The sequence below is a fragment of the Bubalus bubalis genome, chromosome 4 (genome assembly GCF_019923935.1).
Source record: "Bubalus bubalis isolate 160015118507 breed Murrah chromosome 4, NDDB_SH_1, whole genome shotgun sequence".
Classification (NCBI taxonomy): Eukaryota; Metazoa; Chordata; class Mammalia; order Artiodactyla; family Bovidae; genus Bubalus; species Bubalus bubalis.
In genome coordinates, this window is record NC_059160.1 from 6619717 (window position 1) to 6642934 (window position 23218).

Below are 23218 nucleotides of genomic sequence, written 5' to 3' on the forward strand. Positions count from 1 at the left end.
GAGAAGGGGAGAAGCCACTGCCTCAGGGGTGAGGGTGGGGCGTGAATGGGAGGCCTAGCCCCTCTCTGTTCTTCTGCATGTCCTGTTGTTGTTCAGTGCTGAGTCGTGTCCAGCTCTTTGCAACCGCATGGACTGCAGCACGCCAGGCTTCCCTGTCCTTCACTATCTCCCAGAGTCTGCTCAAACTCATGTCCGTTGAGTCAGTGATATCATCCAACCATCTCATCCTCTGTCACCCCTTCTCCTCTTGCCCTCAATGTTTCCCAGCATCAGGGTCTTTTCCAATGCATTATCTCTTCGCATCAGGTGGAGCTTCAGCATCAGTCCTTCCAATGAATATTCAGGGTTGATTTCCTTAAGGATGGACTGGTTGGATCCCCTTGCAGTCCAAGGGACGCTCAAGAGTCTTCTCCAGCACCACAGTTCAAAAGCATCAGTTCTTGGCTCTCCAACTCACATCTGCACATCCTGGACGGGTGGGAGTCCCGCATCCTCGCCTGGCGGCGCCCTGGCCTGAAACTGTTCCCACCAGGAAAGTCCGGGGTCACTGAGAGGACAAGGCGGCCAACTGAGACCTGGAGGAAGCAGAAGGCTGGCCGGGGAGGAGCCTGTTAAGGACGCCAAGGGCAACCGTGGCTACCAGCAGGCTGTCCCCGCCCGCGACCTAAAGAGGAAGAAGGCCCCGATGGAGAGCTGGCCTCCGCGACGGAGGGCCTGGCCGGGCCCCCTCCCGGCCCCCAGGCTGCTGGGCTTGATCCTGTTCCCCTGGACCCTGCCGCTGGCAGGCGCAGGTACTCGGTCCTCCCCTCCTCCCGCGCTCTCTGCCTCCAGTACATCACAGCCGCTTTCATCCGCCGCGCGGCTAATTCCCTGGACCCGTCTCCGGGGATTTGCTGGTTGCGTTTGAACATTGCAGACTTCACAGGGAAAGCCTTCGGGGACCGGGAGATGTTTAGCTAATGCCTTGCCGAGGTGGCTTTTGAAGAGGCGGGGCCGCGCCCCCAGTCTCGCTGCTGGAACAGCCTCTCTCCCGGCTCCTCCTGACCCCCTGGCCCCTCAGCGAGGTGGGTGGGCGTTGCTGCGGGCAGGGGAGGGGGGCCATCCGGTGGGGTGTGGGATCTCTGGGAAGGGGCAGCTCACCCCCAAGGTATCTGACTGCGGAACCCACGCCTTGAACCTGCCCATTGGTGTTGCAGCCCCCCGGTTGGGAAAGGTGGGGCGGAGGGAGGGAGGCCACGGCTGGTCATAGGGCAAGGTGCCTGGGAAGCTGGGGGATGGATCCAAGCCTGGCCCTAGGATAGGTGGTCTAGGGGCCAGTTCATCCAGGCCAGGGAACTCCCAGGAGTGTCCCCCACCAGGGCTGCCCAGCCTGGCTCTGGGGTCTCTGAGGCTGTCTCACCTGGGCAGTGCCCACCCTCCTGTAGCCCCAGCATCCGCCCACTGCGCTGGGCAGGCTGGGTGCAGGCTGGATGCTTTCCTTCTCATTCACCTTGATTTTTATGAGCCTTCCAGGAGCTGCTCCCACCTTTCTGCTCCATCCTCTGCCTTTCATTCATACCGTAAGCAATAACAGCTATATTTGTCCATATATTTTTTAAAAATGTATTTATTTGGCTGCGCTGGGTGTTAGTTGCGACATGCGAGATCTCTAGTTGCAACATGTGAATTGTTAGTTGCAGCATGTGGGATCTAGTTCCCTGACCAGAGAATTAACCCCGGCCCCCTGCATTGGAAGAGCAGAGTCTTAGCCACTGAACCACCAGGGAGGTTCGCCATCTACTCTTATTATCATAAATTAGCCTCTCTGTGCACATAAGCTGGGCTTCACACTTGTACTCAAGCCCCTTCAAGGCACCCTTGGGGCGCTGTTCCCATTGGCACCATGTAAGCACCGAGAAATCGAGGCCCAGCGCAGCCAGATAGCTGGCCCACAGCCTAGAGGGTGAGTAGAGGCCAGGTTCAGCTCTGAACTGACCCTTGGAAGTGGGCTCCAGGGGTCCTCTTGCCTTTCTTTGTAAAGAACATCCTTCACAAAAAATCTACCCCTTTGGGAAGGCAAGACTCAACTGGGTGTACCCAGCCCCACCGCAGGCCTGACAGCCCAGCCCCTGTGAGGTCATCTCCTTGCATCTGTGCACCTCACACCCCCAACCCGGTCACCAAACCCCCTCCCCGCCCCCAATGCAAAGAAGGCTGAGAAAATGCAGCTTCTTGGTGACAAGTGTTGAAACTCATTCGTTTTAATTTCCTCCCCAGTTCCCATCATTTCTCTTTGTGTGGTCCCTCCTCCCCCAAAGGGACCCCCGCACACCCCAGTAACTGAGTAGAAGAGACTTTTGGGGTGCTGCTGTGAAAAGTGCTGTTTGTAACTGTCTTGACCACAAACAAACAACATATTCCCCGCCCCCGGCCCCCCAGGATTGCAGCAAACATTGTACACAAGAGAAACTCTGCTCTTTCGCAAGAGGTGGAAGCACCTTGTGGTCTCCTCTTGCAGCAGCAGACAGCACCCGGTACTCCTGGTCCTTCCCCTGCGGGTCCTGGGTTCTGTCTCTAGGCTGTGCCATGCCCCTCCCCACCCTCTTGTCTCCGAGCTTTGAGAGTCTGATGGAGGGAATCCAGTTTCTCTCACATCCCCCAAACCGCCCCTGACCTCACCCACCCGCCTGGTGCAGCCAGCTCCATCAGCCACCAGCACCTGCAGCCTCAGGAGTGTCCATGGGGGACCTCGGGGAGCGTCGTCGTTGAAGCTTGGGCTCAATACACGGTTTCCCTGGACCACCTGATGTAGGGTTGTGTGCAGGCCAGGGTGTACAGAGTCTGGATCTGAGCTCTGCTTTGGACCTGGGCCCCTGGGCAGGTTCTTTCTTTTTTTTTCAATATTTATATTTCTTTACTTGTTTATTTGGCTGCAAGGGATCTTTGTTGTGTCACGCGAGATCTTCAGCTGTGACATGAGAACTCTTAGTATGGCATGTGGGATCTAGCTCCCTGACCAAGGATCGAACTCAGGCTGTCTGTATTGAGAGTGAGGAGTCTTAGCCCCTGGTTGTTGTTGTTTAGTCACTAAGTCATGTCCTACTCTTTTTGCGACCCCATGGACTGTAGCCCACCAGGTTCCTCTGTCCATGCGATTCTCTAGGCCAGCATACTGGAGTGGGTTGCCATTTCCTTCTCCATGGGATCTTCCTAGACCACGGATTGAACTCTTGTCTCCTGCTGCTGCTACTACTGCTGTTAAGTCGCTTCAGTCGTGTCCGACTCTGTGCGACCCCATAGACGGCAGCCCACCAGGCTCCCCCGTCCCTGGGATTCTCCAGGCAAGAACACTGGAGTGGGTTGCCATTTCCTTCTCCAATGCATGAAAGTGAGAAGTGAAAGTGAAGTCGCTCAGTCGTGTCCGACTCTTCGCGACCCCGTAGACTGCAGCCTACCAGGCTCCTCTGTCCATGGGATTTTCCAGAAGAGTACTGGAGTGGGTTGCCATTGCCTTCTCCGTTGTCTCCTGCATTGGCGGGCAAATTCTTTACTACTGAGCCACCTGGGAAGCCCTTTAGCCACTGGAGCACCAGGGAAGTCCCCTTGGGCAGGTTCTTAATGTTGCTCGATGGCCTCACCTGTCAAGCGGCTGCAGTAGTAATGCCTGAAGGTGCACGTGATGAGAGCTCAGAGAATGTCAGCCACCTGCCTGCCTAGCAGAGCCAATCAAGATGCAAGATTCAGTTGGCTGGCTCTACATCTTGGGGAGCACCCGGGCTCTTTGGGGTCACTCTGACCTTTCCAGGGGCCTCTAGCAACACCCTAGGATGGCAGCTCAGGACCGTTCTTGCTCCCAACCTTCCTCCCCTGCTCTGCTCTGATCTCTCTGCAAATTCTACTTTTCTCAAAGGGTCTAGCGGCTACCTCTGGTCTGAAGGGCACCTCTTAGAAGAGAATCATCTGAGTCTGAGGCTCAGCTTTCCTGAGAGCAGCTACACGCCTGCTCTAGCCCTGCTTCCACCAGGCTTCAAGTCACTTCCAAGGGCTTTGAAGCCAGACAGAGCTTCTTCAAATCCTGCCTTCTTCTATTGACTGCTGTGTGACCTCAGGGAAGTTCCTTAACCTTTCTGAGCCTTGGTGTCCTCAACAAACATCAGTCTCCAGTCTCTCCCTGGCTGTATTTATTTCTCAACTATTCATTAAAGAGGACCAGTTCCAGGCACTGGGGGGAACTGGGGGTGAATAAGCCGCAGCCCCTACTCCCAGCCTGGCGGAAACCGTGAGACTCACCCGCAGAAACATGACTCCAGGGCCAGAGTCCTGATGCAGGTTCGCCTCCCCTCCCCCGTTAGCTCTGGGCTCAGGTGTCACCACTTCCTTTGTTGTCCAAAAGCTGTTCGGGAGCCTGCTGCCTCCCTCCCTGCAGCTCCAGGCCTCTGTCAGGACTGGCCTCTGCTTTTGATCTTCCTCTAATCCCAATAAAGAGCTTCCGAGGCAGGCGGAGGAGAAGACCTCCCTGTTGGAGGTGGGGCAGAGCGGGTGCTGGAGGGGGCGGCGGGGAGGAGACAGAGCAGGTGGGTGGGTGGCAGGCACAGCAGGAATAAAGGCTGGGAGGCCAGAAGGCAGAGCCCGGGGGAGGGCATGGCGAGAGGTTCAGACACGCTGGGGAGGAGGGTCTCTTAGTAGAGCTGCGGGATACGATTCCCACTGGGATGTGGGTCCGCGTGGATCAGAAACGCCTGTCAGGTAGGAGTGCAGATGCCGTTCCAATGGGGCATTGGCAGTGCTTTCTCTTTTAAAACTGAGAAATAGAATACATACGCAGAGAAGTACCATAAATATTACAAAGCCAAGTCTGGCGTGTCTACCATCCAGGTCAAGAAAGAAAACATTCTAGGGCCCCAAAGCCCCTGGACGCCTCCCAAGACACCCCCCACGCAGAGGAACCACCATCCTGAGTTTAGGGCAATTGCTTCCTGGCATTTTTTTTGTACTTTTATCCTTTGGTTTGTGTCCCTAAACGATATAGATTAGCTTGGCTTTATTTTTGAACTTTGTATAGTCAGAATGATGTTGTGGGTGTTCTCTGCGACCTACTTCTTTCACTCAACGTCTTTTTAAAATGTATTTATTTATTCACTTTTGGCTGCACGGGCTCTGCTGCTGTGTGCAGGCTTTCTCCAGCTGTGGCAAGAGGCACAGGCCCTCTTTAGTTGTGGTCCACAGGCTTCTCTTGTTGCGAAAAACAGGCTCTAGAGCGCGAGGGCTCAGTAGCTGTGGCACAGGAACTGAGTTGCCTCTCCGTATGTGGGATCACCCCAGGCCAGGGATTGAACCTGTGTCCTCTGCAATGGCAAGCAGATTCTTAAACACTGGACCACCAGGCAAGTCCAAACATTATGTTTTTTAAGCTACATCTGGTTGACAATGTGGCTGGTTTATTTTGGTTGGTAAAGAGCAGGGGTCCCAAACCCTGGCCACTGAGGGGTAAGTCCAACCCGCTGCCTTTTTGTATGGAGTTATGAATGTATTTTTCTAATGGTCAGAAAAACATCAAGAGAAGAATACATATTTCACAGTGTGAATATGAAATTGTACAATGAAGTATAATTTTATACTTAAGCCCTCTGTATCTGCCAGTTCTGTGTCTGCGGATTTAACCAACACCAGATTGAAAATATTCAGGGGAAAAAAAATTTCCAGGAAGTTCCAAAAAGCAAAACTTGAATTTGCAGTTCTCATGGCAACTATTTATATAGCTTTTACATTGTATTTACAACTACTCACATAGTACTTACATTGTATTAGTCTTTTTTTTTGTTAATTTTGGCTGCACTGAGTCTTAGTTGTAGCATGTGGCATGTGCAACTCTTAATTGCCTGCATGAGATCTAGTCCCCCGACTGGGAATCAAACCCCGGCCCCCTGCATTGGGAGCACAGACTCTTGGCCACTGGACCACCAAGGAAATTCCTGTATTAGGTACTATACGTGATCTACAGATGATTTAAAGTGCAGCTAACCTTTGGACAGCATGCATTTGAACTGCTCAGGTACATTTATACACAGGTGTTTTTCAGTAGTAAATATAACAGCTATACTGTTGGTTCTCTGAGGATGTGGAACCTTGGATACGGAGGGCCGCCTGTAAAGTTACACTTGGATTTTCACCTGTGCGCGGTTCAGTGCCTCTAACCACCACGTTGTTCAAGGGTCAGCTGTATATGGGAATCTTATGCCATTTTATGAATCCTATGTCATTATATCATGAAATATAACTTTTGTGGTTGTCGTTTAGTTGCTAAGTCCTGTCCTACTCTTTGTGACCCCACGGACTATAGCCTGCCAGGCTCCTCTGTCCATGGGATTTCCCAGGCAATACTGGAGTGGGTTGCCATTTCCTATTCCACAGGAGCTTTCCGACCCACGGATCAAATTCGAGTCTCCTGTATTACATGCAGGCAGAGTCTTTACCACTGAGCCCCAGGGGAGCTGCATAAAATATAATACAGACACAGAAAAGTGTGATACATATTAAATAAACATAGCCCTATGTGTCTACCATCCAGGTCAAGAAAGAGAACATTCCAGTGCCCCAAGGGGCACTGTACAGGCTTCCCTGGTGGCTCAGTGGTAAAGAACCCACCTGCCAATGCAGGAGATTCGGGTTCAATCCCTGGTCAGGAATATCCCTTGGAGAAGGAAATGGTAACTCACTCCAATATTCTTGGCTGGAAAATTACATGGACAGAGGAGCCTGGTGGCCTACAGTCCATGGGGTTGCAAAAGAGTCAGACACGACTGAGCAACTGAATAACAAACCCCCTGTACCCCCATCACTCTCAAGATACCCTGTGTCTTGAGCATCTGTGGATTTTGGTGTCTGTAACGGGTGCAGGACCCAGTCCTCCATGGAGAGTGAGTGATGACTGTATTCCCATTTCCATGTCCATAAATAAAGTTTTATTGGAACACAGCCATGCCTATCCATTCATGGCTCATTTATGGCTGCTTTTGCCCCCACAACAGCAGAGAAGAGTAGCTGCGATAGAGACCATATGGCTCACAAAGTGGAAAATATTTATTCCCTGGCCCTTTACAGAACACGTTTGTCAACCCCTGCTGTGGAGCGTCCCACTGAATGAACATGCTGCGATCTATTTAGTTACGATTGACGTTCCAGGTGTTCCCATCTCGGAACGCTCATGTGTGGTCTCCAGGCACACGTGTGTTCAGTGCCTCCAGCGGGTATGTTCCCATTAAGACTGCTTCTCTCTGCACTTTCCTCCTCCCTGTGTGAACTGCGAGCTTCACGAGGGCAGGACACATGTGGACTTACTTGGCTTCGAATCCTTGGCTCCCAGCACGGAGCCTGGCACCCAGAGGATGCCCAGGAAATACAGTAACAGGAAGAATTCAGCTCCCAGTCAGACAACCCCCTGAGGAGCGCTGAGCAGGGTGGAGATGTGATGCCACCAGGAGAGGAATGACAAAACCCTCCTGACTTGTGACCGAGGGAGTGGGTGCCCGAGAACCCCGAGACAGGATCTGACCCCCTCCAGCTTCCCTGCCTGCTCTGAGCCCCAGCTTCCCTCCTAAGCAGGCCTCTTGCCCGGGGCAATAGGAAGGCACATCTGGGACACCGATGACCCCAGGGCTGGCACCCGGGACCCCTCAGGGAAGGTCTGTGGACCTCAACCATGGGGACAGGCTGTCTGGAGAAGGTTGGGGGCCTGGCAGGTATGTGCTCCCACCCACCCCCCCACCCTGTCCCAGGACTGCGTGGGCTGCGGCTGAGATATAGCAGAGCCAGGGCAGGGGCCCCTTGGAGGCTCTGGGCTCATCCCTGCTTGCTGCTGATGGGGAGGTTGTGGGGCGGTGGGCAGGAGGGAGGCACCAAGTGGGTGCAGCCCAAGCCTAAGGGCAGGCGTGCCCTCCCATCGAGCAGCCCGTCCTCGGACAGTCAGGGGAGACACTTGTTCCAGCGTTGGTCATAGGGTCCAAGGATGTGTGTCTGAAGGCAAGTTCATACCTGGCCCCACACACCAGATTTAAAACATTTGTTGTTCAGTCGCTCAGTGTCCGACTCTTTGCGACCCCGTGGACTGCAGCAGGCCAGGCCTCCCTGTCCCTCACCTTCTCCCAGAGATTTAAAACAGGCACACCCTTTAAATCAGAGCCTCCCCTTCTCAGAGCTGTCCTAAGGAGCTGGGGGCCCAGGAGACAGCCCCTGGTCCATTGGAGCACAGCTCAGCCTAGCTGCCAGCAGCTGGTTCACTGCAGAGCATCTGGATCTGCCCTGCCCCCTGCCCCTGGCCCTGGGCTACCCTTTCCTCCCGCCGCCCGCCCACACCCCACTTCCGAGCCACGCTGAGGACTGCCTGCCGCTGAGCTTTTGCTCCTGCAGGTCCCTTGGCCTGAAAGGTGTCCTCGCATTTGCCCACCTGGTGACTCCAACCTGTTGTTCAAGGTCGAACTCTGGTGCTCTCTGCGGTGTCCCTTCGGGTCCACTCTTCCTGTCCTGACAGACCCCCCTTGCTCCCCACGGTGTTCACCCCTGGTTCTGAATGTGCAGGAGCTCTCAAGTGTGGGACAGGACTGAGTTCACCTGCAGCCGGTGAGGGTAGGGGCGACCCAGGAACAGGTATTCAACCTCTGGGGGTGGGCTGTGTAAGGAGGAGGGCAGGGGAAGGCTGGAGAGGAGGGGTCTGTAAGGTCAGGGTCAAGGCTGGAAAGGAGCCACAGCTTAGTCTCAGGGTCTTAACTGACCTCCAGCGTGGGAAGCATCAGGGGCTGGGGGTTGGGAAGGGTGGGGTGGAGGGCGGGGCTGAGATGGGGTGGGAGGGGCGGGGATGGGATGGGAGGGGTGGTGGGGGGAGGGGTGGTGGGGGGAGGGGTGGGGGGGGGGAGGGGTGGTGGGGGGAGGGGTGGTGGGGGGAGGGGGGGAGGGAAGGACCAGGCTGGCAGACGGGCGGATGCGGAAGGGGAGGGAGAGGAGGAAGGAGCACACTGAGTGATTTTGTTCCTGGAGTGGGTAGGAGCTTTGGGGAGGTGGAGACTTAAAAGAAATCGGGATAAAGGTGATCTGGCACAGGCGTCCCCGGGAAGGAGTTAGTGAGTTGCCAGCCAGAAGCATTTATATATTAAAAGGAGGCTGGAGCTGGTTGGGGGCGGGTACTGAACCCCACAGAACAAAACCACCAATGCGAGGGTTTCAGGCTGCTAAGGAAGGCTGTCTGGAGCTCTCTAGTATTTCCCTCTGTCCTCTCCCTAACAGGAAGTGTGATCAGGTCACTTCCCAATTTAGAAGCCCGCAGAGGTTCCCCAGGTTTCTAGGTCAACATTCAACCCTCAATCTCCTCCTGGCCCCTACCGGAACCCCTTCTTTCAACTCCACTAGGGCTCTGGAGCCCCCCAACTCCCTGCCCTGGCTCAGGGCTTGTAGAAGCTTCCTTGTGCTTAAACCCCCTCGCTTGGACTCTCCCCTTTAAACCTGGCTCCTGCTCTTCCTTCAAAGTTCAGCTCAGTAAAGAGGTGGGCAAGAAAGATCAAAACGCTCACAGCTGTGATACCAGTGGGGGGAGGACTGCACACAAGCTCCACGGCCTCCTTGATCCCTCACTGTGGCTTCTAGAATGTGCACAGGGAGCGTGTTGCGCGCTTTTATAATGGAAGGGGGTGCCCTGAAGAGTTCTAATTTAAAAAACAAAGTGCTGCTCCCAGGGTTGGCCTCTCCAGGAAGCCCCTGCCCACTCAGCCAGCCCGTCCACTGGGTTTCGGTCACCCCTGAGACTTCCCTTTATCTCACCACTTTCAGTTTCGTCAGGCAGCCCCCTTCCCAGCGCAAGTGGGACTTCGAGGGGCCACAGACTCCTTGCTGAAGGGGGTGTCCTGGTGGGGTCTCTCCCCTCACTCCATTTCTCTCCTTTCGGAGACAAGGCTCTACCACACCTTCAACCCGTCCTGACAGCCTTCTCTGAAGATAGAACAGGGTTGTAAAGGGAGAAACAGTCCCATGTTTCCCCCGTCCACACTCTCAAACAAGCCCCCAAGTTGGAGCAACTTGCCTTTCAAAACAAGCCAGAAGGGAAGTGACTGCTGTAAAAATACCAATTAACACCAGTGAAGCTTAGACATTTCTGGACTAAACACTTGACGGTCTGCCCTTGGTTTGTGTCCCCACGTAGCCGCTGTGCACCCAGGGGCCCGAGTCTGGAGGCCTGAGAACAGGATGCAAGCAGACGTGGAAACGCCCTCCCCCTACCCCCAGGCAAGCCACATCCGTGAGCATCTTTGTCATTCGGAGGTGTTGAAAAATGTGACAGCCAGTCTGATGGCTGTGTTCCGGGGGCATGAGCGCTAAAAAGCTCCAGGATACACACGCTCTGTTCAAAGACTGCCTTCCAGCGCCGGCTGCGCGCTTCTCCCTAATCAGCCGCTCGGTCCGCGCACCGCGGTGTTTGATGCGCGTGCCCCGAAGGACTCGCCCGTTTTTCGGTGGCGTCCTGGGATTCGTGCTCGGGCGAATGGCCAGAGCCCCGTGATGAAACCAGCAGTCCCACACCTGCAGCCCTTCAGAAGGGCCTTGAAAAAGAGGCCCGGCTCTGAGAGATGCCAGAACTAAATTGGAGGGCAGAACTCCTGCCTAAAATAAAGACCGTGGGAACAGCTTTCTTCTGTAGCCGGAGAATCAAAGTGTTTTCATTTAAAATCGACCTAAGTTGGAATGGATACCTTTGATCACCATCTCTGGGCTACAGAGCCTTGGCTCAGTGCCCTAGAAAGGATGGCGTTCTGGGCAGAGGGGGAAGCTGGGGCCAGGGCCTGGCTCAGGGTTGGTGGGGGAGAGGCACAGAGAGTGGGCCAGGGCAGCTGGAGCAGGAGTGATGCTGGGGAGTGTGTCAGATCCTGGGGGTGAGGGGATGTCACTACTGCAATGGAGGGGGCCCCGGCGGGCTCTGGCTGGCCTTGCCACAGGACCAGCTATGCAGGGCTCATGGGGCCCGCTGGTTTCCATTTCCTTCTCCAGGGGAATCTTCCTGACCCAGGGATTGAACCCGGGTCTCCTGCAGTTGCTCAGAAGTGTCCGACTCTTTGTGACCCCATGAATCGCAGCAGGCCAGGCCTCCCTGTCCATCACCAACTCTCGGAGTTCACTCAAACTCATGTCCATTGAGTCGGTGATGCCATCCAGCCATCTCATCCTCTGTCGTCCCCTTCTCCTCCTGCCCCTAATCCCTCCCAGCATCAGAGTCTTTTCCAATGAGTCAACTCTTCGCATGAGGTGGCCAAAGTACTGGAGTTTCAGCTTTAGCATCAGTCCTTCCAATGAACACCCAGGACTGTTTTCCTTTAGAATGGTCTGCCTGTTAGATGACCCAAATTTAGGGGAAGGGCCTCTGAATTATCTCCCTTTAAAAGAGGGCAGGTCTTTCACATGACAAGTGTCTTCTTTTTTGCTTGCTTTGAGATTTTTTAAATGGTTGCCTAGAGTAGTGGTTAAGGGGCTTTGCTGGTGGCTCAGTGGTAAAGAATCAGCCTGGAGGAGGGCATGGCAACGCACTCCCGTAGTCTTGCCTGGAGAATCCCATGGACAGAGGAACCTGGTGGGCTACAGACCATGGGGTCGCAAAGAGTTGACACACTGAGCAACTGAGCACAGCCAGTGCAGGAGACATGGGTCTGATCCCTGGTCCGGGCAGATCCCACAAGCCAAGGAGCAGCTGAGCCTGAGCACCACAACTATTGAACCTGTGCTCTAGAGCCCAGGAGCTGCAACTACTGGGCCCAGGTGCCACAGAAGCCCAGGTGCCCTAGAGCCCGAGCTCTGCACCAAGAGGCGCCACTGCCGTGAGAAGCCTGCAGGCTGCAACGAAGAGTAGCCCCTACTCACTGCAACTAGGGAAAAGCCCAAGCAGCAACGAAGACCCAGCACAGCCAAAAATAAATAAATAGATTCATTAAATTAAAATAAGAGAGAGAGAGTTGGGGGGTTAGGGACTTCCTGGTGGTCCAGTGGCTAAGACTCTGCGCTTTCACTGCAGTGGGGGACAGGTTCCATCCTTGGTTGGGGAACTAAGATCTCACATGTTGCAGTGCGACCAGTTAAAAAGAAAGACAAAAATAAAGAGGGTAGGGTTATTGGCTTCAAGAGACTCAGCTTAAAATCCCACCTCTACCACCAGGCTCCTCTGGTGGCTCAGACGGTAAAGAATCTGCCTGTCATGCAGGAGACCCAGATTCAATCCCTGGGTTGGGAGGAAGATCCCCTGGAGAAGAAAATGGCTACCCACTCCAGTATTCTGCCTGGAGAATCCCATGGACAGAGGAGCCTGGAGGGCTACAGTCCATGGGGTTTGCAAAGAGTTGGACATGATTGAGTGACTAACCCTTTCCACCACTATTAAGTACTTTGCGGATTGGACAAACCTCTCCATTCTATGAGCCTCAGTTTTCTCATCTGTGAAAGGGAACACTCCCAGTGGAGGTTAGTTCTTATCATCACAGGCTTGACTGCGAAGCCTGAGGGTCTGTGCTGTATAAACAGAGCGTGTGCGCACAGGAGCAGCTGGGGGAGGGGCTGAGCGAGTCCTGCCCACCTAGAGGCTGACTGCACAGTCTGTGGAGGAGAAGGGCACAGGAGGACGTGCTGGGCAACGGAAACAGTGTGGGCAAAGGCTCGAGAGCCTGGCAAGCTTGGCATATGTTGGGGAGCGAGCAAGTGAGAACCGAAGGCAGCTGAGTTGGGCTGCACAGGGCCTGGAGAAATGGGCTGGATCCTCCAGTCTAGGGAACTTAAAAAAAAAAAAAAAAAAATTCCTTAACAGTGGCCCCAAGTTAAGGGATGCATGGTTATAGTGTGACCCTGTCTGAACCCAGTTGTGTGAATGTAACAAGCCAGAAGGTCATAAACAGCGACCTCGCTACAAATGAGATGCTCTCTGTTCTATTTCTTTTTTTTAATTGTGTGTCTCGACCCTGTAAATTGATTTCAGACTCCTTCCTGGGCCTCCTCTGGTTGGCTGGGCAGGGGGGCGGGGGGGGGAGGCGTTCAGGCAGGGTCAGGCAGGGCAGGAGCAGGATGGCAGGTGGCTCCCTCGGGGGTAGTGCCAGGCTGGCCAGGCAGGGGAGGAGAGAAGGCTGGACGCTGGAGCTGTCAGAGGAGAATGTTGTGCTGGGAGCATGAGGTCTGATGGGGTGGGCACCCCTCCCACCCCTGGTCAGGTTCCTTGATTGCAGATCTGCGCCCCCCCGCCACACCCCCAGAGGACTCAGCTTGGAGTCCCTGGGCCAGAGATGGGAGTGAGGCGCCGACTGCCAACGGGCTCTCAAACCCACACAGTTCAAGCGCCCACAGATTCAAAAGAAGAACCGGAAAAGGAAGGAATCAGGCGCCAGCGGGTGGTAGATAAAGTCTTTCCCAACCAGGGTGGCAGACACGCGGGCAGGATGGGGGAAGAGCAGCAGGAGGCTCCTGGCGGGGAGGGCTCTTGGGCACGCACTGTTCAGCCCATGGGCAGCGTCGAAGGCCACGCCCAGGATCCACGCCCCGGGGTGTCGCCTACCCCCATGTCCAGCCCAGCACAGGGCCTGAGATATCAGAGAGGCTTGGGGCAGGAGGCGCGGGGCCCTGGGGGGATCCCGTCATGCCCGGAGACCACCCCGTGCTGCGGCGCCCCCTGCTGAGGGTCTGTCATTTACATGGGCAGAAGAGTCAGGCTGGCATTTGCCCTTCCAGGTTCCCAGCGAGGACTTAGGACTGGTCTGGCTTCCCTGCCTGCTGTCACTGGGGAGAGGCAGCCCGGCTCTGTAGCAGGCGTGCTGTGTTCTTGGACCCATTTTATCGCATGACAACCCTGTGAGGTTGGCCTTGTTCTTCTCCCCTTGTTTCAGGGAAGACACTGAGGTTCAGAGAGGTAAAGGCACTTGCTTAGGTTTGCACAACTTTTAAAAAAAATATCTATTTATTTGGCTGCGCTGGGTCTTAGTTTCGGCGCACGAGATCTTTGATCTTTATTGTGGTGTATGGAATCTTTTAGTTGTGATGCGCAGGCTCTAGTTCCCTGACCAGGGATCGAACTTGGTCCCCTTGCAAGAGGAGCATGGAATCTTAGCCACTGGATCAGCAGGGGAAGTCCCAAGCTTCCACAGCTTCTAATGGCAGAGCCAGGATCTGAACTGAGGCTGGCTGCCTCCAGAAACTGGTCTTCTCCCAAACACCTCCTGCCCCCTCATTTCTGGCCAGGCCCCTGGCTTTCTAGCAGTCCTTGGAGCTGCCAGTAAGCGAGGGAGGAGGAGGTGGTGGTTGTTGTTTAGTCACTAAGTCCTGTCCGACACTTTGTGACCCCAGGGACTGTAGCCCAGGCTCCTTTCTCTATGGGATTTCCCAAGAATACTGGAGTGGGTTGCTATGCCCTTCTCCAGGGGATCTTCCTGACCCAGGGATCAAACCCACATCTCCTGCACGGACAGGTGGGTTCTTTACCACTGAGCCACCAGGGAAATCCGATGGTGGAGATACCATCCCTGAAAACACCATCTCCCGCAAAGCAGGAGCGGGCGGGCTTTGAGGGGGTAGCTTGTGCTGCCCAGTGCAAGCTTCTGTCCTTGCAGCTGTGTGGGCGTGGGGAGAGGAGGACTTGGGGATTTGTCATAAGCAGCCAAGCTCTCCAGCAGGGCTGGACTGGGGTGCTGGCCCTGGGGATCAGGGCCCTCCCAGACACCCCACTGCAACTGCTTCCCAGTCCCTCCCTGGCTGACCCTGCTCCCAGCCGGCTCCCACTCGCCATGGACCTCACCCAGCAGGGCTGCCCCTTCTCTGGCCCTGCAGCAGCCACACTGACAGAGGCTTACAATTCTCCCGTCCAGAAACACTCCGCCTGGACCCGCCCTCCAAATCCTCCCTGCATCTCCTGCTCCCACCTTTCAGATCTGCTCTGGAAAGAGCAGTCACCTGCAGCTCCTCTTCCCTTCTGTCACCAAGCTGTCCCCCTTGCAGAAAACAACGCCAGACTCCTTGAAGCGATTCCCTCCTGGTGCCTGTCCCAGCCTAGGCTGCACTGAGGATGCACAGAATAATCCAAAATCTACGCTGGGATGCTCCTGCAGCCCAGACCTCTTGGTGTGCGGAGATGGTCCTGGAGCTGCGCCAGCCATTCTGAGTGAGTCGGAGTGCTGCGGTCATTTACAGCCGCAAATGAGTCCTAGTTCTTCGAGTCCCAGCCAAGATTCAGAGCCGGTTCCCACTGAACTCATCCCTGGCGCCATCTGCGGCGAGAGTAAGGGGTGAGGGCCCTCTTGGCTCTCTCTCTCTCCTCAAACCCCCTCTCCAACCTCCCCCACCCCCGCTCCAGGGTCCGCCAGCTGGAGGCAGGAGCCTGGAGGAGCGGGAAGAAACAGAGAAGCCCTGCCCATCAGGTGCTGCGGACATGGGGCCCTGTCTCTGGGCACTTGCAGGGGTGTGGAATGAACGCCCTTGGGCACTTCTGTGGCCACTCAGGGGCCCCCAGTTGAACTCTTGCAGCTCTCTCTCCTGCCACAGCCTCAGGAATCCAGGGTCCACCCCCGTCCTCCTCTCTCGGCCCTTTGCCCCTCTTGGCCGCCTGTCAATCTAAGGGAACCCCCAGGCTGGCTCACGTGGCCCCGGCCCACTTTGCTGGGAGACACACTCCCTTTGCTGAATTAAAGGCAAAGCGGGAAGCAGCTGACACCAGGCTTGAGACAGAAGAGACACCAGCCGGTATGCCATCCCTGCGGCACTCAGTGTCATGCCTCAAGCTCAGTGACGGTCCCCAGGAACCACCCCCCACCCCTGCCCTGCGCACTGCATCTAGGGTGAGAAGCAGGCCCCCGCAGGGCAGGCTGGGTGCCCTGGCAGCTCTGTTCAAGCCCCACTTCACCCGTGCTCTCTGGCCCGTGGTTTCCATGTAACCTTGGAGCCTTGCAGCCCCTTGTTAGCCTCCAGCTGTGAAAATGTAGGCCTCCTGCCAGCAACCCCCCTCTCTGATAGCACTCACAGCCCAGCACTCGGCACACTTGGCTGGGTCTGACCTCACCTCCTAACCCGGCAGCTGGCTTTTCTGCCTTAGCATGGTCACACAAACCTGGGTTCAAATCCCAATGCTACTGCTTAGGAACTATGGGGCTTTGGACTTCTAAGACCCTCTGTTTTCTTTTCGTCTGCAAAATGGGGTTGGCTCAGCTGCTTCATAGGACTGCCATGATGTTTAGTTGAGGTGGGGCCTGGGTCACACCCAGCCAGAGGATATTTTATACACGCTTTCTTTCCCCTCTGTCCTCGGGCCAGTTCTGGCCTCACTGTATGTGTGTGTTCCTGCTCCCACACTCTAGGATATCACTACCCCTTCCTGTCCTCCCCAGTCTCAATTATTGGTTCCCTCCCCTGGCTCCGTCTACTGCCCTGTTAGACTGGGAACAATGCGAGGGCAGGGAGCTCCTCCAGGCCTTAAGGTACTCTTTTTATTTTGTAATATTAGTTCATTTATGTGGCTGCTCTGAGTCTCAGTTGCGGCATGTGGGATCTTCGAGATTCATGACACAGGCAGGATCTTTAGTTGCGGCATGCGAGCTCCTAATTGTGGCACGTGGGCTCTAGTTTCCTGACCAGGGATCAAACCCGGGCCCCCCTGCATTGGAAGCACAGTCTTAGCCACTAGTCTTGGACCACTAGGGAAGTCCCTAAGTGAAAGGAAGAAAGAAACTGAAGTCGCTCAGTCGTGTCCAACTCTTTGCGACCCCATGGACTGTAGCCTGCCAGGCTCCTCCGTCTGTGGGATTTTCCAGGCAAGAGTACTGGAGTGGGTTGCCATTTCCTTAGGTACTCCTAAATGTTTGTTGGAGGTGTAAACAGATGGTAGCTGAAAAGCCGTCGTGGACTTGGAAATCACTCTGAACCTGACTGTGGCTCTGAGCCTGAGCTGTGGAATGCTTCAGGTGGCTGCCAGCTGGAGCAGCCTGGACCCCAGAGGGGCTGCTTGGAGGCACAGGTCCAGGAGAAGTGGGGGAAGCTGGGCTGCCTATGGTCCAGGCTCCGGGGTGCTGACACCCCAGTAAAAAGAAGGGACACTGGAGGCAGTTAGTGCCATCGTCGGGTCAGAACCCAGTTGCCTTCCTCCAACAGCAGGCCCTCCTCCTCCCTGTTCTTGGCCCACCATCTCCCGACCGGCCGCCCTCACTGGTCCACAGAGATGGCCTCATCCTTCCACATTTTTGGAGACAGATCCACCCCAGATCTGAGGTTCTTTCTGCGGTAGACCTGAGCCAAAGCCATCCCCTTCCATAGTCCCATCCCTCTGACCTTAAAATAACAAATCCCAGAAGAATACAGAACAATGGTCATCTATTTTTATGGATTTCCCCAGAATTGTAAAGACGGGCTTAATTGCACTAGCAGATTTCATCATTTTCTAGAAGCATTCCTCAAATGGGGATCATTTTTAAGACACTTGGATGGATGTCTTCCTGCTGGGACAAACAGGAAGGTGGCCCCAACAGCGTGGCGAGCCTCCCCGGGCCTGGCATGGCCTCTTGGATACTGGACAGGAGGAGGTACTGGGGGAGGGGGAGAGGCCTCGGTGCAGCCCCTTTCCTGGTGGTTTTGGTTGGGTTCCGGGCTTCCCTGGTGGTTCAGATGGTAAAGAATCTGCCTGCAATGGGAGAGACCTGGGTTCGATCCCTGGGTCGGGGAGATGCCCTGGAGAAGGGAATGGCTACCCACTCGAGTATTCTTGCCTGGAGAATCCCATGGACAGAGAAGCCTGGGGGGCTACAGTCCACAGCATAGCAAAGAGTCGGACACCACTGAGCGATTATCACTTTCACTTCACTTTTGGTCGGGTTCCAACCTCCCAACCCCCATGAGGAAACACCAGGCTATCACTGTGCTTGCCAGGATGCCTTGAAGCTTCATTGCGAGAATCAAACAGGAGGAGATGCATAAATGTTGCAAGTAGTTCCTGAGCTGAGATCTGGGGAGTAGGGAGGCGTTGGCCGGGTGAGGAGGTGGTGGTCTGGGCAGAGGGGACCGCAGAGGGGGCTACAGAGCTGGGCGGTGGCCTGTGTATGCAGGAAGGACACGGGGTGGGCTCGCTGGGGGTGGTGAGCACTGTTCATCTCACCTCCTGTCCTTCCCAGCCCAGCTGGGACCCTGGGGGATCACTGACCACCCCTTCCTCCAGTCTCTGCACCCACACCCTGTCCCTGCTGTGCCTTAAACCTCAGCCCTGACTCAAGGCTCCTTGTTTTATGACAAAATTAAAATATTGTTATAGTTAAACAGTCATCACCACCAGCCCAGAGATATAATGTGCAGTGTAACGTCCTCTCCCCTCCCCCTCTCCCGAGGGGGAGCCCCTGGGGCCGGCTTAGCGGGGTCTCCATGCATGAGCATCACGTGTGACAAAGTCAACCCACTGTGACATCCAGATGTGCCAGTCGATCCCCTGGGACTAGCCTGAGTCCTTCAGGGGAGAGGGTGTCTAGCTTGTTCCCTGGAGCTCCAAATATCAGTGTGGCCCGAGCTTGGAGGAATTATCAGGTGTGGAGGGCCATCGTCCCTGTCCTGGGGTCCCCCAGGGAGCCTGACCTCACTCCCCTGGGGACCCGGCCCAGGGCTGAGCTAGAGCCCCCAGAAGAAACTGGCCTGGCCTCTCTCCAGCCCCGCACCCCCTACAGGCGGGTGGGGGGCCCACGCCTCACTTCCACAACCAAATAAATCCTGCTGCTCGCTCCAAGTGGCTCCAACGAATGATCTTCTCCCGATTAACAACCCGGCCAGCATGTTCTCGGTGGCTTGCTGCCGACCTCAATTTAGAACTGTCTGCTGGTCGGCTGCGGGAGAAGGAAGGTGCGGGGCGGGTGGGGGGACAGGGCGCACTGCAGCTGGGGGGCTTGGGCAGCTGAAGTCCGGGGGTGGGGAGGTGGCCACTGCTGACCCAGCCCAGAATCTGACGGGCACCTTGGAGCCTGCAGGAGGGTGGGGCACCCAGCCAGGCAGACTCCTGCCTCAGGAGAGCTTTCAGACTGTTTTCCTAGGTGCCTCTGATGAAAGGCCCTGGAGAAGGAAATGGCACCCCACTCCAGTCGTCTTGCCTGGAAAATCCCATGGACAGAGGAGCCTGGTGGGCTACAGTCCCTGGTGTCGCAAAGAGTCGGACACGACTGAGCGGCTTCACTTTCACTTTACTTTTCTGATGAAAGGGGTACTAGGTGGGGGCCGGGAGAAGACAGCTCCCCCAGAACTGCCTTAGTCACGGTTATGGCCATGGGGCAGCCCATGGAACTCCTCTGCATTGTCCAAGAACTGCTTTTACGGGTGCGGTTTGCTACCCACTCCAGTATTCTGGCCTAGAGAATTCCATGGACTGTATAGTCCATGGGGTCGCAAAGAGTCGGACACCACTGAGCGACTTTTGCTTTCACTTGCAATATTTTATAAACACTGTACAAGTTCTTCTCCAAGCTCGGATTCAGGGAAAGCTTTGTCTCTCCTCACTGGTGCCTCCTCCAGGCTGGGGAGAGCGTGCCTATGCCCAGAAGGGCTTCTTCCTGCCAGGAAGCATTTCTTCACTTGGTTTCTTGCCTCCTTCCTCTTTGCTTCTCCTCCTTCTCCAGCTTTGGGTCATCTCAGGCCTGTGCTTTTTATCCAACGTGGCTTCTTGACCTTCAGGAAGGAGGGTGGTTGGGAGTGTGGGGTCTGGCGTCTTCCAGCCCCCGGGGAGGGGTTGCAGCTACCCTCCACACCTGCTGAGAAACTGAGAGTTAGCAGCTGGACCCCCTGAGCCCAAACTCTTCCTGCAAAACGCAGCCCTTACACACTCGGCTTTGAGCGTGTTGGGAAGCGTAGAGTCATGTGTGAAAAGCACTCGGCACACCACCTGCATCCATGCAGTACATGGCGAGCGTGAGCCCCGGTCCTCATGGGGACACAGGGGGACTGAAGCTATCACTCTGTCCCTTTCCTTCCCCAGCAGAAGAGCGGTCTGTGACCCATACCGGCCTCCCCATCCTGGTCTCTCTGGCCAACAGGGCCGTCTCCTTCAGCTGCAGCATCACCTACCCCTACACCCCCAAGTTCAAGGACTTCAGAGTCAGCTACTTCCACGTGGACCTCCAGGGCCAGACCAGCTCCAAGGAGAAGATCAGCTGCCAACCTGGTCCAGGCAGTGAGAACCAGACCCACACCACTGTCTGTCCCATCACCCTCAAGCCGCCTAACGCGTCTGCCACCGGGACCTACTACTGCTCCGTGCACTGGCAGGACTTCAGGATGATCGGCGAGGGCACGTTCATCCTGGTCAGAGGTGAGCTTCCTCTGCGGCTCTTCTCTGGGCACAGGGTCTGACAGGCTTTGCGGGCACAGGAGCGAAAGTGGGGAATGTTTGCCTCCCCGCTCAGCTTTGGCACAACAGAGCTGAGCTGCCTCCGGAAGCCCCTGGCTACACAGGTGTGCCGAGATGCCCACCTTCGTGTGGAAAGGGCAGAGTCTGGGGTATGGATCGGCTCTGGCCACCTCTGGCAGGCCCTTGTCCTTGGGGTCCCTTTTGCACCATGGGTTGTGTGAGTGTGGAACAGAGCCCGGGGGCCTGTGTGTGTTTGTGGAGACCTGTGAGCATGCATGCGTCTCATGCACATCTTTCTGGGGTCAGATTCCTAGTTTTCATCACATTCTCAGAGAAGTGAGTAATGACTCCCAGAAGTTAATAAGAACAGCCCATCACCAAAGTCATGACCATCCGACCCAGCTCTGCCATTCCCACTGGTCATGCCAGGGTTTCAGAAGGCCATGGACCTGGGCTTGGCCCCCCAGTCCTGCGGTTTGCCAGGATGTGACCTTGGACTTGCTCTTCATGGCAACACCCCACCTGTCAGAGGCTTTTCTTGGGATGAGAGGGATCCTGAATGCAAGGGCTGGTGCCCGGTGGCAGGATGTTCCGGTTGAACTCCAGACACACATGTGCCTGCCATGTGGTTGGCGCTCTGCCATTTTTTGGCCCGCCACATGGATGGAGGGATGGAGGGAGAAAGAGGTGGACGAAGGGATGGGTGGCTCAAGGGAAACGGCTGGACTGTGCCCTTGCCTACCCCTGGTGCAGGGCAGCACCTGCCAGGCCTGGTACAGACTCTGCCCAACCCCTGCTTCACTTCATCTCTCCTGCCCGTGTGAGCACTACATCACGGGTGGAAAGGAGGAGATCCCAGGAGGTGACGTGGCTCGCTCAGGCCCTGGAAGCGCCTTTCAGTGGAGCCCGTGCCTTGAGGCAGGGGCACCTAAGGAGCGAAGGATGCGGTCCTTGCCCTTGCCAAAAATCAAAGCAGTGAACACAGGAAGAGGCTCGGCCAAGGCGAGTGTGGGGTGGTGGAGGACCTCAGCAGAGGTGGGGTCCAGGGGTCCTAGTCGGGGAGAGTTGTAAGGCGGGCTGGGGGTGGGATGTGCCTCTCCAGACAACTGACCTCTCTGCTTCCCTGCCCTCACCCAGACACAGGGTACCAGGAGCCCCCCCAGAGCCCCCAGAAGCTCCTGCTCTTCTGCTTCGTCGGCATCCTGGCCGTCCTGAGCATCCTGGCCACGGCCCTGCTTCTCTGGAAGAAGGTAGGGGATGAGGACCCATGGCAACCCCGCCCCCACCCTACTCACCGTGGCTTAGGGACAGCCCCTCCCAAGCGGGGTGCCTGGAATAGGTGCTTCTTGGGGCCATTTACCCCCGGGACCCCTGCCTCGCCCCACCCCCACCCCCACGGCCACCAGATCCTTTTTGATCTTGTTGCGGGAGGTCAGGACTCTTGAGTCTTTTCCGGGGTCTCAGGTTCCTTCGAGTGTCTGATGGAAGCTGCAGGCCTGCATTTGTACCATTTCTAGCTCTCTAAGTTTCCAAAACCTTATCTCATATTTTCTATGCATGCGTGCTAAGGCGTTTCTCAGGTTCAACTCTGTGGGACCCTATGGACTGTGGCCCACCAGGCTCCTCTGTCCATGGGGATTCTCCAGGCAAGAATACTGGAGTGGGTTGCCATGCCCTCCTCCAGGGGATCTTTCCGAGCAGATTCAACCCAGGGATCAAACCAGCATCTCTTACATCTCCTGTGTTGGCAGGCAGGTTCCTTTTCCACTAGCACCACCAGGGAAACCCATATTCTCTGGATCCCTGGCAACCCAGAAGGAAGGAAGGAACGTTTCCTCAGGGCCGCTGGGTGCTGGGCACCCTCCCCTGCATGCTCTGGTCAGTTGACCTCCGTCACTTCTTCCCACTTTACAGCTCTGAACAGTGAGGTTCAGAGGACCGGCCCACAATATGTTTCTTCCCCACTGCGGCTCTTCCAAGGATAGGGACAAGTGGGAAGGCTCTGAGTCTTCAGAGCAGCCCCCAGGTGGCAGACTGGGTGTTGGACACAGTAATCTGAGGCAGGGGTGCCAAGAGACTCAACCCCACCTGCGGACCCCCAGCCCGGGCATAGCTGTGTGAGCACACAGGTGTCTTCCATGGGCGGGATGAGGGCCGAGCTGTGTCCGGGCAAGAACTTGACCTACTTCAGCCCTTGCTCTGCAAAAAAAAAAAAAGGATTTTAATGATTGGATCTTGGTGTCCAGCGAAGCGAGGGAGGCTGTGGTGCAGAGTAGGAGGTCACTAAAGAGGGGACGACAGGAGAGGGCGGACCTCAGAAGCCTCAGCTTGACTTCTATCCCAGCCCCTCCCCCTGCGACACTGCCTCAGAGACCCCTACCTCCTTCCCCGCGCCCTTCCGCCTTCCCTCCCCTCCTTCCAGGAATAGCTGCTGAGTGTCTAGTGTGTGCCAGGCTCTGGCCTAAGTGCCAGACCTGGTGGAAGGCAAGACAGAGGCAGCCCCTGCCCTCTTGTCAAGTTTCCACCCTCTCTGAGCCTCAGTTTTCTCCTCTAGAAATGGGGTTAAGGACGGATCCCCTCCTCCATCTGAAAAGGTGGTGGGACCACATTGGCCAGATGCCAGCAGGTGCCTGGCCCCCGTGGAAGCACAGTGCAGGGTACCTCCTGCTGTCGTCCGTGCACTTGGGGGCGGGGGCACTGGGGTGAGCGCCCGGCCTTGAAGAGAAGAGGGCTCGGAAGGCTGGGAGCTGCCGCAGGGTTTGTGCCGCTGAAGAATTTCCCAGAGTTCCCTGGAGCTGCATCCAAATCCGGATGTGGACCCTGTAGACCTGCCCCAGAACTGGATGGCCCGCACGGTTTGAACCCTGAGCTGACCACAGG

General features: G+C 56.0%; 1 protein-coding gene across 2 annotated transcripts in view; it reads left to right on the forward strand.

The window, feature by feature from the left end:
• The first annotated feature begins 517 nt into the window (after positions 1 to 517).
• The window catches only part of NFAM1 (NFAT activating protein with ITAM motif 1), a 36909-nt gene continuing 14208 nt past the window's right edge, over positions 518 to 23218 (forward strand). Inside the window, exons 1-3 of one of the 2 annotated variants that reach the window (XM_025282749.3) lie at positions 518 to 791; positions 19967 to 20299; positions 21476 to 21588. In XM_025282749.3, coding sequence (XP_025138534.3) covers positions 686 to 791; positions 19967 to 20299; positions 21476 to 21588 — 552 coding nt within the window. In that variant the 5' untranslated portion in view covers positions 518 to 685. The remainder of the gene's footprint in view (positions 792 to 19966; positions 20300 to 21475; positions 21589 to 23218) is intronic. The other variant, XM_044942474.2, reaches the window with a different exon arrangement.